Source organism: Peromyscus leucopus, chromosome 12 (assembly GCF_004664715.2).
Source record: "Peromyscus leucopus breed LL Stock chromosome 12, UCI_PerLeu_2.1, whole genome shotgun sequence".
Taxonomy (NCBI): domain Eukaryota; kingdom Metazoa; phylum Chordata; class Mammalia; order Rodentia; family Cricetidae; genus Peromyscus; species Peromyscus leucopus.
In genome coordinates this window covers 4006772-4019970 of record NC_051073.1, presented here as the reverse complement: position 1 = coordinate 4019970, position 13199 = coordinate 4006772, and the positions used below count along the sequence as shown (strand labels likewise).

At 47.6% G+C, this 13199-nt stretch overlaps 1 protein-coding gene across 3 annotated transcripts in view; it reads right to left on the bottom strand.

The window, feature by feature from the left end:
* The window catches only part of Vps26c (VPS26 endosomal protein sorting factor C), a 28424-nt gene extending 25775 nt beyond the window's left edge, over nucleotides 1-2649 (bottom strand). For 2 of the 3 annotated variants that reach the window (XR_005092489.1, XM_028879951.2), the window contains exon 1: nucleotides 2515-2648. Coding sequence is in view for 2 of the 3 variants with exons in the window: in XM_028879951.2 (XP_028735784.1) it covers nucleotides 2515-2571 (57 nt within the window). In the remaining variant the exon portion in view is untranslated. Of the gene's footprint in view, nucleotides 1-2514 lie in introns of all 3 variants that reach the window. The other variant, XM_037209623.1, reaches the window with a different exon arrangement.
* Between the last annotated feature and the right edge of the window lie 10550 nt (nucleotides 2650-13199).

Sequence of the window (13199 nt, the reverse complement as noted above, 5' to 3'; positions counted from 1 at the left end):
AACACTCCAGGTGCTACTACAGGGGGACTGCTGAAAATTCAAGGACAGCCTCAGCTACAGTGAATTCCAGGTCAACCTGAGTGACAGACAGACAGAACGAAAAAACAAGGAAGTACCTGACGCCAAGTACACCCAAATTTGATCCCCAGGACACACATGGTGGACAGGAAAGTGGACTGACTCAGTGTCTGTCTGTCTCTTACACACATTAACATACACATATAAATAAGTGCTATTATGAAATAGTACTAGTTACATACTCCCACAGAAAATTAAAAATGTTGGTGGAAATATGGAATTAGAAGTCAAGTTTTCAACCTAACGGGAAGACCTTTAGGGGAAGGTGGACTGGGAACAAGGCTGAGAAGGCCACATATCTTGGGATGAACACCCCAATTTATTCTTTGTTCCCCAATTACAGGGAAAACCTTATTTACAGGAATCCTAAAATCTCTACCCCTATATTTATTTTATTCATCCTCTTAAGAATGACTAGTTTCAAAATTAAAGAAAAAAATAAAAAAAAAAATTAAAAAGGTCTTTGGCCAGGCGGTGGTGGCACACACCTTTCAGTCCCTTGGGAGTCAGAGGCAGGTGGACCTTGGTGAGTTCGAGGCCAGCCTGGTCTACAGAGACAGTTCCAGGACAGCCAGAGCTACACAGAGAAACCCTGTCTCAGAAAAAACAAACAAACAAAAGAATGACTAGTATCTAGAATAGTATTCATACATATAAAGTAGTTTGTACATATGTACAGGTACAGTATACACACTGTACCTATATAGTTCTTTTCTGATTAATGCCTATAAAAATAATTAACAGTTTTTCAACACCTATTAAGTAGCAGGTACTGGATACAAAGGTTAAAAATAAATAAGAAGGGCTATTTCAGGCTGAGTGTGGTGGCGCAAGCCTTTAATCCCAGTACTCTGGGAGGCAGAGGCAGGTGCACCTCTGAGTTCCAGGGCAGCCAAGACTACACAGAGAAACCCTGTCTCAAAAAAAAAAAAAAAAAAACAAAACAAACAAATAAGTAAGTAGAAAAAATAAAGGGCTGATTTTTGCTTTTTCCAAATTATATCTCTAGTATGTGTGTGTATCTGTACATAAATTTTATCTCTACAAAACTATTACCTGGGGAAAAAGTAGAGCCACACAGCTCTCAAGGGGACTCAGAACTGTTAGTTTTTTGCTGCATTTACATTTGCTACATTTGGTCTGTACACACAGGCAGGTACATATGCACACCCACTCATTCTATGGCTAGACCTTCTGAGTTACTGTGGCAAAGTTCAGTACATGGAAGGGGCTCCCTCGTAACTAAGACACACTCGGGAAATACAAAACTGATACAGTTACTGCTTGACAGGGTTGTGCATTGTATTTTGGTCATCCCCTTAAGTGTAGTTTCACCTTAAACAATTTATTGCCTTGCCTTTTAAAACTATTTATTTCAAATTATGTGCACACACTCGTGTGAGTGGCTATCTGCATGTGAGTGCAAGTGCAAAGACCAGAAGTGTCAAGACTCCCTGGAGTGGGAGTTCCAGGTGGTGGCGAGTGGCCTGACATGGATGCTGGGAAGCCAACCAAGGTAAGTACCTGCTCTCAACAGCTGATCCTTCTCTCCAGCCCTTACCTTTTCTGAGACAGGATCTTATGGATCCTAGGCTTGTATCAAACTCAATATGCAGCTGAGGATGTCCATGAACTTCTTTCTGGTTCTCCTACCTCTCACTCCCCAGTGGTTAAGAGTACAGGCATCCACCACATCTGCTTTTACAAAGCACGCACCACCACATCTGGTTTTACACAGCACCGCAGACTGAACCCGGGGCTTTGTGCACGCTGGCAACTATTTTACATCTGAGCCACTTCCTCGGCCCCAGTTTTTCTTAAGAATGGGGCAACAGTTGGACAGTGTCCCTGAACTGAGGCAGGCCAGACTGCTTCCTTTATGAACTCATTAAATATTTTGGCAGTGATCTACCATCTTGCCATAGAGTCCAGAGTCCCTTTTTTCAGGGGTGATGGTACCTTGGTGGTGTTTGGGGTTTTGGTTTTTTGGGGGGTGAGGGGGTCTTGGAATGTTGACAGCTGGACAAAAAAAACAAATGTGGCCTTGTGTCCAGAGGGTGGAAGCGGGGTGGGTCACTGGAATCTTTATAACGATCAGGTTTCCAGTTTTTAGCATCCGTTGAAGATGCTGTTCACCGGGATGCTTCCCTGTTCGGCACCGCCTTGCTTTCTGTATGGCCAGGCACCGCACCGGACTGCGTGCAGACGCTAGCCGGGTGTTACAATCGCTCGTGTCTCCGCGGGTCTCTCTAGGGTGGCGACTCCTGACGTGACGACGGGCTTCGGAGGGGAGGTTTGCATTAGGAGCGACCCGGGCCCGAAGCCCACCTGGCCTGTTCGCAAGGCTCTTCCGCACCGGCTCCGCGGCCGGAGAGCGACGGCTCGGGCCTGGGCCCCGCCGCCCGCCGCAGACGCGCCCCCGGACCCTCCACTTACCCCGGCGTGATACACTTTATTCGCCCTTTTAATCTTGATGTCCAGGGAGGTCCCCATCTCGGGTTATCCGCAGAGGCCGCGGCGTCCCGGCCCTCGTGACCCGGCCGCCCCGCCTACCGCCCCGCCCCTCTCCCCGCTCCTTCCGCAGTGGCGCCACGTGACCCCCCTACTTCCGGCACAGGAGCGGGACTCAGCAGGAACGGGGGCGCGGAGCCCGCACGCCCACCCACACCCACACCACTTCCGGGAAGGCTGTCCGGAGTTCGCCGTTCTCCCGGCGTGCCCCGCGGCGGGGGGCCCGGGGGTGGGGTGGGGACAGCGAAGCCGCTCCGCGGCGGCGCTTTCCACACCGGAAGGCTGCTTTCCCGTCAGGCTGCGCTGCGGAGGTGGGCTTCCGAGAGCGACAGCAGGCGTGTGTCCCCGCCCGTCGCCCGCTCCCTCCTTCCCGGAAGCGGCGTCCGGCTCCTGACATTCGGAGGCGCCCGCGGCCGGAACCTCGCCGCGGGACCCTGGGTGCCGACCGCAGGGGCGTGGCCCCGCGCCGGTGGCCCGCCGCTCGCTGATTGGTGGAGGGCTGCGGCCCGCCGCTCGCTGATTGGTGGAAGGCTGCGGTCCGCCGCCCGCTGATTGGTGGAGGGCTGCGGCCCTGCCCCCGGCGCTCTCGGGAAGCGCGGGTGACCTCGCTCCGGCCGCGCGCTGGGTCCCCGACCGCCAGGGCTCCTCGGTCGTCAGTCCCCCGGCGCTCGCGCTGGAAGCGGTCTCGGGGCGCTCAGGGGGGGCGCCCCGGCGGCTGCGCCCGCCCGCAGGAGGGCCGGCTTCCGAGCTGAGATGGACCTGCGTGCTCGCCTGCCTTCCCCCAGCCTGCCGCAGTGGACGCCGGAAGTTCAGGGAGGCTATTTCCGCCAGCCGGCGGTTCGCCCGCGTACGGGTTTCTGAATTCCGACCTCTGGTCCGTGTGTAAACAGGACTCTTCCCAGAAGCAGAAGGGCAAATCTCAGTGTTTTGTTGCCTAAAATGATGTGGTGGGGAAAAAATGGCATTTAAGTTCCTTGATCCTGGTTTTCTTCAGTAGACACCACTTTTAAGGTAGCATTCCTCTGTAAAAGGTTTCGTGGATGTCAGGAGCCTTGCTTGCTCTTGACCTGTTCCGAAGGCCGAAAGCGATGTGCGGCGGCTGCAATTGCTTTTGAAGGTTAAAATGAGATGGCTCTGAGTATTAAGGGCCCCGTTTTCAACTCTTCGCCTACCATCAGGACCTTCCCGTGTGTCTTAAAGACTTTCCCAGCGACTCCAAAACAAGTCACTTGGGACTTATAATCACTGTCTAGAGTATTTGCAAATCGAGAAGTAGATCCTGTTCTCCCAGACTCGACCACCATTTTCAGTTTGTGGGATGGGGGAAGTCTCAGTGCAGAGAAAGGAAAAGAAAAGCGTCGCTTTCCATGTATCCCCATTCCAGGCTTACTGCAGCAAACAGGCTCCGTTCTCATACAGATTCTTGTTCTCCGGGGCAGGCGTGCCAGATTTCCTCTTTGAAGGTTGCACACATGATTAAGTACTGTGAAGAGCTCTCCTTCCAAGAATTACCTGTGTTATTGAGTCTTATGCAGTGGCTTCCGAACAATCCTAAATTCATTCACCCGAACACCAATCTTTCTGAGTTTCCTTTCCATCCCTTAATCTCACATTAGGTACCTAAGACCGCTTTGGGTCAGTTTCAGCTACTAAATATCAGAATATCAGACTATGACAAAGTGACAGTCTAGTGACCCAAGTGGGGCCCTAGGCCCTTTGCAGGGGTAATAAAATCAAAGTTGTGATTGTGACGTGGAAACAAGAGGAAGGAGGCAAGCATCCTAGCAGACCACAGCCGTGCCCCTCCGAACTGACCCTGCTTTTCTGTATAACGGCTGGTGTCTGAACCCAGACAGTTTCCTGGGAGATCTGTCTGCAGCTCGTCTTTTCCATCACCCCACTGCCTGCATCCAGTAGTACACCTGTGGAGAGCTGTTCCTGAAAGATGGCTCGAGACCATTGATCTTCCACGGGGTTCTCTTGAGCTCAGTGAGTAAGGGCACTTGCCACCATGTCTGCTGACAACCTGAGTTCCATTCCTGGTGTAAGGAGAGGACCAACGCCCACATGTGCACACACAGTAAATAAAAGTTTATTTTTTAAACATTACACATCTTGCCGCACAGGAGACTGTCTTGTGACGGTTCCACACTGCCGTCCCTTGTTTGGTCACCTTGTTCTCTTGAAACATGAGAGCAGGCCAGCATGGTGATGACACCGACTGGCCTGCCAGTGGGCTCTGCTGGCGCCTGTGAGAGATCATCCTCCCATACTGGATCACTTCCCACCACTAGATCACAGGGCCCCAGCCTCCTGTGTTCATTCCTAGGCCTTCCTATCAACTGGAGAATTCATAAGAAAACTGGTGGAAGCAGAATTAGATGCACACCTTTTTATTAAGTGTTGGAAAATAATTTGATTGTAGCATCTTTCAGGGATACTATATCTTAGTTGCTTTTTAAATTTTTATATATGTTATGGGTCTTTTGCCTACATGTATATCTGTGCACACCTGTGTGCCCGGTGCTCATGGAGGCCAAAAGGACATCAGATCCGGAACTAGAGTTACAGATAGTTGTGCTGGGATTCTAACCAGGCCCTCTACAAGAGCAGCCGACGCTTTTAGCTGCTGAGCCGTCTCTCCAGGCCCTGGTTTCCTGTGTCACTGTTATGATGACGTCCATGGCAAAAAGCAACTGAAAAAAGGAAAGGTTCAGTCCATCGTGGTGTGGAAGTCACGGCAGCCGAAGCTGGAGGCAGCTCCTCACTTCCACAGCCGGAAGCAGGAAGAGGAAAACTGGTAGTTAACTAGCTTCTCCTTCCATACTGTCCAGAACCCTGGCCGGCCAGTGTTATATATTGTGCCATCCACACCTAAGGGAATCTTCTCACTTCAGTTAGTCTAGAAAGTCCCTCACAGACTTGCCCAGGGATAATTCTGCAAGGTAATTCTAGAATCTGGTCAAGTTTACAATATTAACCATTATGCTAGTGTCCAGTTATTAGCTTCCTGGCAATTCTGGGTCAACAGCAACAGTCCCACTGGGCATTTTTAACTAGGTTCTCTCCTTTGGGCTCTCTGTAAGGACTGGAGGACAGGCTTCCTGAGCTGCTGGTGATTTAGTCTCAACAGCTCTCAACAATATCACCCTTCAAAACTTGCCTGTAACCAAAGTGAACTTTCCCCAAGGTCACGCTTCCTTTTCAAAGGCAACCTATGTCTGATGATGAATGAATGGACTCGGGATATGAAGACCCTTCCTTATTCTCCAGTTCAGGACAGCTCTGAAGGACTGTTCGGGTCCAAAGCTCCCTCTACTATCAAGTGTGGCACAACAAATTATCCAGTAGTTTGAAACAACAAACATTCATAATACTGAAATATGCAGACCAGGTACAACTGGATGACTCTGGCCCAAGGTCTCTAGCAATTTGGGTTAAGATGTTGAACAGGACTACAAACTTATGCTATGGGAACATTACAATCTTTTCACCCAGGAAGGGAATAACAAAAAGAAAGGATTTTTCCTAAGGTTTGTGAGAGTCTGGCTGTCACCCCTCCCAACTCCAGAGATGCGCAGGCCATCTGATCACTGTGCTTTGTGCTCACGTAGTTGCCGGGATAAAGGACTGCCAATCAAATAGGAAAGCAAGCAGGGGTGCAGTGTCATAGGAAAGGGCAATTTTAAAGTAAATAGAGATGGGAGTTTCATCAGCTGATAATGAAGATGGGTCACCATAGGCTACAAACTTGAAAAGCTGTCCGCAGGGTTGATCGTCTTTGAGGACGAGGGGGGATATTTGTACCAGGCCATTCTCGTTGGCTGTCTTCCTGGGACTCTACATGTTTGTTTGTTTTGTTTTTTAATACCTCTTTGTTGTTACATGCACCCACCCTCTCTACACTTGCCCTCTTAGTAAACACCCTAGCCCCTCTACACTAATGACCTACACTAATGACCACTTTTTAACTTAATGATCTCTATAAAGACCTTATTTCCAAATACAATAGCATTCTGAAGTCTAAGATTCAAGTCCTAGGGGTTAGGATTTGAATTTGGCAGGGACACAATTCAACTTAAATTTGTAGCAGTAAAATATATGTAACAGAAATATAAAGGTAAATGGGCTGAGACAATTGGTAGATTTTAACACTACTCGGTTTTCCATGGTGGATTAAAAGTGAAGGCATTAAGAGCTCCAAGGAACAGAGTAAGAAGTATAACAAATAAGCAAGACAGCCTAGCCTGCCTGGTGAGCTCCGACCAGTGAGAAGTCCCGGCTCAAAAAAAGAAAAAAGAAAGAAAGAAAACAAAAGTACAAAGTAAACATAGATGACCAGCACTTGGCCTCCAGCATCAGCATTTGGACACACATGCAAACAAAAATGTTGATCCTTGTTGAAGGTGGGGTGAGGACTTTTGTACACACTTGAATTTTCTCACAGGAGATCGGATAAATCACTGAGTCAGGTGACATTTTTAAAATATAAGCCTAAAGTATTTTTAATTCTTATCATTCTTTGTAGGTTCCTCCCAACTCTCAAACATGCTTTATCTTAGATCATAGAATGTGTGATGAACAAGATGACCCACCAAATACTAAAAATGCCAGTCTAAAGGAAGGACTATAGAAAGAGGAGAGAGAGAGAGAGAGAGAGAGAGGAGGTCCTGGGGTCACATCTGACAGGCCCTGTGGAGTCAGTGACCCACCTGGGGATGGAGGAAGGCAGGGCTGCAGAACCGTGAGGGGATGCCTGAGAGGCTGAGGGAGGAAAGGAAAGACTGATAGAATCAGCAAGGTGAACTGTGGGCTGACTTAGCTAATGCAGGGTTCTGGCTGGAACCAGTCATCTGGTAGCTTGTGGCCCACGCACTGGTGGCCCACTGGCTGCTCAGCTAGGCATGGTCAGATAGATACCCAGCAAACATGGCCTTTATCCCAGGTGGAGAAGTCAGAGGCGAGGAGACGGGATGTGAAGAGGGACCTCTCAACCCTTACCAGCTGGGCTCCAGCTGGTGGCAAGAATGATTTTCCCTTAACAGAAATGGTTACTGGAAAGCCAAACTGGGTTAATTTATAGAGAAATGACTGTCTTTTTTTTTTTTTTTTTTGGTCATTTCTGTGTTGTGCTTGTGAATTTTGAAATAATTATATATACAAAAATCAATAGGCCTTTCTAGTTACAACAATAAGCAGGAAATGAAGATAGGGAATACATTCTCAATAGCAATAAAAACATAAAATATTTGCAGTCATTGGAATGTGATGTATGCTGGAGCCATATGAATAAGGTCGCAATGCTGAGTTGAGCCATATCACATGGAGAGGTATACAGTGTTTCTGAATAGGAATGCTAAACATTTTAAAATGTCCAATTATATTGTTTAGCTCTAATTAATCCCTCTGACCGCCATAATACAATTTGAATGAGAAAAATTAATGAAATTATTTTAAAATTCCGTCTGGAAAAAATGTTTTTAAATGATATGTCTTTTTTTTTTTTTTTTTTTTTTTTTTTTTTTTTTTTTTTTTTGAGTTGATAAACTGGGCATAGTGTTTCAAGCCTGTAATCCTGGTATTTGAAAAGCCAAGGCAGGAGGACTGTGAATTTGATGGTAGCCTTGACTACATACCAAAATGGTATCTTAAAATTTTAAAAGGAGATTAATAAAAAATTAGAGCAAGGAGCCGGGTGGTGGTGGTGCACTTCTTTAATCCCAGCACTCAGGAGGCAGAGGCAGGTGGATCTCTGTGAGTTCGAGGCCAGCCTGGTCTACTGAGCGAGTTCCAGGACAGCCAGAGCTACACAGAAAAACCCTGTCTGGGGGGGGGGAAAGCACTGGCTGCTCTTCCAGAGGACCTGAGTTCAATTCCCAGTCACCACATAATATATCATATATATATATATATATATATATATATATATATATATCACAACCATCTATAATGGGATGTGATGTCCTCTTCTGGCATGCAGGCATACATGCAAATTGAGCACTCACATATACATATACATATATATACATACACATACATACACACATACAATTAGAGCCAGACAAGGTGGCACATACCTTTAATTCCAGCACTCGAGAGGCAGAGGCAAACAGATGGAACTCTGTGAGTCTGAGGCCAGCCTGGTCTACAGAGTGAGTGAGTTCCAGCACAGCCAGGTCTATGTAGAAATATCCTGTCTCAAAAACAAAACAAACAAACAAACAAAAAAAAAAACCCCAAGCAATTAAAGTTGTATTATTCTGGAATAAAATCAACAAGACAGAATAGAATGTTCAAACAGGAGGCCAATGTGCATCATGCTCTCTATTATTTTATTGTACAGGTTTAAGTTGGGAACAATATTTTTCCCACAAGGCCCAGTTTTAAACTCAAGATGTAGCTGACCATTAACTCCTCCATTCCCCTGCCTCTGCCTCCCAACTGCTGGGATTACAGGCCTGCACTACATGTCCATCCAGGAGATGTTTACATTCAGTAAAAGAGGTGTGGCAGACTCAGAAAACAAAGGGCTGTTCACCCATTAAATGACTTGATAGAAGAAAATTGAGATTCTGTCATCACCCCATAGGGATGGCAGGAAGAGAGCAAGAGTGAGGGAAGGAGAGATGGACGGACGGGGTGCTGCCAGGTCTGCTTCTGTGAGCTTGATCCTGGGGTCCCACATGGTAGAAGGAGAGAACCACCTCCTGCAAGTTGTCCTCTGACCTCCACACGTGCTGTGCCACACACAGGTGACACACACAGAGACTAGCTGGATCCAGTTTCTTCCTCTTCTGCTAAGACATGGATCAGTGATGCAAAGGCTCTCACTTCAGATGACACAAAACGCCTTGAGCTCCCCACACCAACACAAGAAGTTGTGGCTTCCCAAAGTTTATCAGCAATATGCAAATTATCCAAGCAATAATGCTGCAGTCACATTCTTTCTTGTAGACTGGTAATTTCTTGAACTCTGAATTACCCATATGTGTGCTTTGTATGGCAGGGGGCATATGATGGTATTGAAATTTCTTTCTAATGAACAGAACACGTAGATCATTGTCTTATACCTGGAATCATGCCCTTTAAAAAAAAAAGCACTTAATAAACATGTGCCAAATTTCCTGTGCTGTCAAAATATCAGTTAATCACATTTTTAAAAATTAAAGAAGAAACAAACCGCAGGGCCCCCTGAACTGAATTCCCAAGCGACTAGATGCTCTTTCCTTTTTGGGCCAATCAGCTGTGCTGCTAGAAATGGAGGCATCAGCTATTCTGCAAATACCTTGGAGTGTCGGCTGTTTCAGGGTGTGGAGAATGCCTCAGAAGCTGAGGAAGGGCTTCCAGAGCAATAGACAAATGAAGATATCGGAACCAAAGACCGCACATTCTGAAGGGAATGCACTGAACACCTGCACACAAGGTCACATTTGCGCCAGGTTCAGGAGCTGCTACAGCCCAGTGATGAAGGCGAAGCGGGAATGCCACAGCCTGCTTCATCCCTGTCTCTCTGTGGCAATGCCAGGCACTTGTCCTACCTCTGAGCCACATGCTTAGCCCCTGACAGTTGCATCTGCCGCAGCTCACTCTACCTGGTACCAGCTGTCATTGCATTTTAAGCTCATAGGTAGTCCATGACATTAGCATGTTGCAAGAAAAAATGGATTTAAAAATTATGCATTCTGAAAAAGAGATGCAATGATTTTCCACTAAAAATAGACATCCTTCATTGAGGTCCAGAATACAAGCTGAGAGTGGTCGGGTGGCCATTTGGGAGGCTGAGGTGGGAAAATCACTTGTGCCTGGGAATTTGAGGCTGGTCAGAGCAATGAGACTTTATTTTGAAAGAGAAGAGAAGGGAGGGGAGGAGGAAAAAAGGGGGGCAGCAAGATGCCCCATCTTGCTAAATCTCAATTTGTTCCTCAGGATCCACATGGTGGAAGGCAAAAACTGACTTTTTTTTTTTTTTTTTTTTGGTTTTTCGAGACAGGGTTTCTCTGTGTAGCTTTGCGCCTTTCCCGGAACTCGCTTTGGAGACCAGGATGGACTCGAACTCACAGAGATCCACCTGGTTCTGCCTCCCAAGTGCTGGGATTAAAGGCGTGCGCTGCCGCCGCCGCCGCCGCCGCCGCCGCCGCCGCCGCCACCACCACCACCACACCTGGCAAGAACTGACTTTTACAAATTGTCCTGTGACTTCCACATGCAATTCTGTGTCATGATCACACAGCACCATACACATCACACACTCGAAATAATAATGAAGTAAAATAATAATACAGCAGACAGGATCTGAACCAAATGCCTACACTGAGGAACCCCTTCCCTCCCTCCCCTTCCCTCCCTCATCAGTCAGCACGGTGCTGGGCTCACCACACCCAGCCCCAAGAGACCCCCCCAGGGTTGGAGTTGCCGAGTACAGTTCTATTCGGTCCGTGCAATAGGGAAACATCGGGTTTTATTTCAGAGAATGCAGAAGGGATCAAGGAAGGTCCCACGAGGTGGAATACTCCTCTGCCCTGGAAAGAATGATGGCAGGTCTATGCAGCAGCACAGGTGACCTCAGGTGAGAGACCCACATTGTGACGCTTGGATTTAGGGCCACACTGTTGGGAGCTGGCAGAGCGTTTAGAGATGGAGAATTCTAACCTGTCTGCTGTAAAGGCTTGACATTAGGATCATGCAAGGCCCTGAGACTGCCTCTTTCCTCTTGGTCTTTCACATCCTAGCGCCTGATAAGCCAAGCAGGCCCAAAAGGTCCTAGAAAACCAGCCGTGGACTGAGACCTCTGGAATTAGGCGCCAAAACAGACCTTTTCTAAAGATAAGTTAATCATTTCAGGTGCTTTGTCATGAGATGGATAACTCTGTTCATATGAAATATCTAGGAAAGGCAAAACCATGAAGTACATTAGCGGATACCGGCCGGAAGCAGGAGCAACCGCAGAAGAGCAAGGGGAGCCTTCTGGGTGTTGGAAAACGTACGTGCGTCAGTTCACTAAAACACACCAATTTTACCTTATGATTGGTGACATTTGGGGTATGCAAATTATACCCAAACTGAAGCTCTGTGTTTTTGTTTATTTTTTTTTTAATTCAAAGATTCTTTCAGGACCAACCTGCAACTGCTCAGTTGTGACATTCACAGAAACCATCATACCTCCCGAGGGTGGGAGCTGATACTGTATGTCAAGCCAGACTAGGAGTCCTTCAAAAACTAGAATATGCAACTTCTAAACATAATTCTTATGTTAGCTCACAATACCAGTTCTGGGCCAAGAATATTAGCATGTTAAATTTAGGGCAACAAATGGAGCACTTGCCTCATTTGGGGGGATGGCGATGTGCCTGGGAGCCCGCAAGAGCTCTGTGAGCTTTTCTTGCCTGGGCAGCTGTTTGGGGCAGCTCCTAGCATGAGGAAAGGTATTCAGGGTGTAGACTTAAATGCCTTCCTTAACAACTGTGGCATTGCTGAGTGCCCACCACCGTCACCACAGAAATGCAGGCAGATTATAATAGGAAAAGCCGTCTTCGGAGGCTAAAGGGAGGATGGAACATTCTAGAACTAACATTTCTGTCCATAGCAGTTGGCTGTCAAACTTGTCAAACCTGGGTGAGCATCAGATTCTCCTGATTTGTTAGCTAGGTTCCTAGGCTGGGTCCATGGAGCTGTGGCATTGAATTTCTGGAAATGAGAGTCTGAATCTATATCAAGGCCCCGAGAGGTTAAGCCGACACCCCCGAGGGAGCACACGGTGGCAAATGAAGGTAGCTTATGGGGGCTCTGCTGTTTTAGTCCTGGGGATCACTCACAGCCTGGTCTCCCGGCATGCTACACACACACACACACACACACACACACGCACGCACACGCACACGCACACGCACACGCACACACAGCTCTTCCTCCTGACACCCCCCCTCCCCCGTGGTGTTTCTGACAGTTTCTGAAGAGTTTCTCTTGCAGGAACCTCCAGGAGGACAGGCTGTACTACAGACACTAAGCGTTTGCCTGTTGGCTGTAAGGTGGTTTTTACTTGGGCCTGTAGAGGAGTCTGGAGAGTTCCCTGGTTCAAATCCCTGCTGAGGTGGGGAAGGAAGCCTGATTTGGCTGAGTTTGATAACTCAGTGCACTATAGAACCCTAATAAGATCATCTTTTTTATGTCACATGGGAGAGCAAACTGTTGTCCTTTCTGTAAGACCCTGCACATAGCTGTAGCCCAGAGGTAGCCAGTGGTGGCCACTAACTTTTTCTAAGATCTTTACTGTGGTAGTTTGAATGAGAAATGTCCCCCAGGGGCCACGTGTTTGGACGCCCGGTTCCCAGGCAGGTGCTGTGCTCAGGAGAACCGAGGGCATCAAACACACATTACAAAGGCTGTTATTGGTTTGGTGTGGTCTCCGGTGTTGGAGAAGGAACCCAGGGCCTCATGCTTGCCGAGCAAGAGCTCCACCACCGAGAGACCCATCTCATCTCCACCCTCAGCTGTTGTTTTGGACTAAGCTCCTCCACTGGGCCCAAAAATTCCGGACTAAAAATAAAAATGAGGTCAGCCATGCCAAAGTTCACATCAACAAACAGACCTTCCAAGAAATCAGCAGTGAGAGG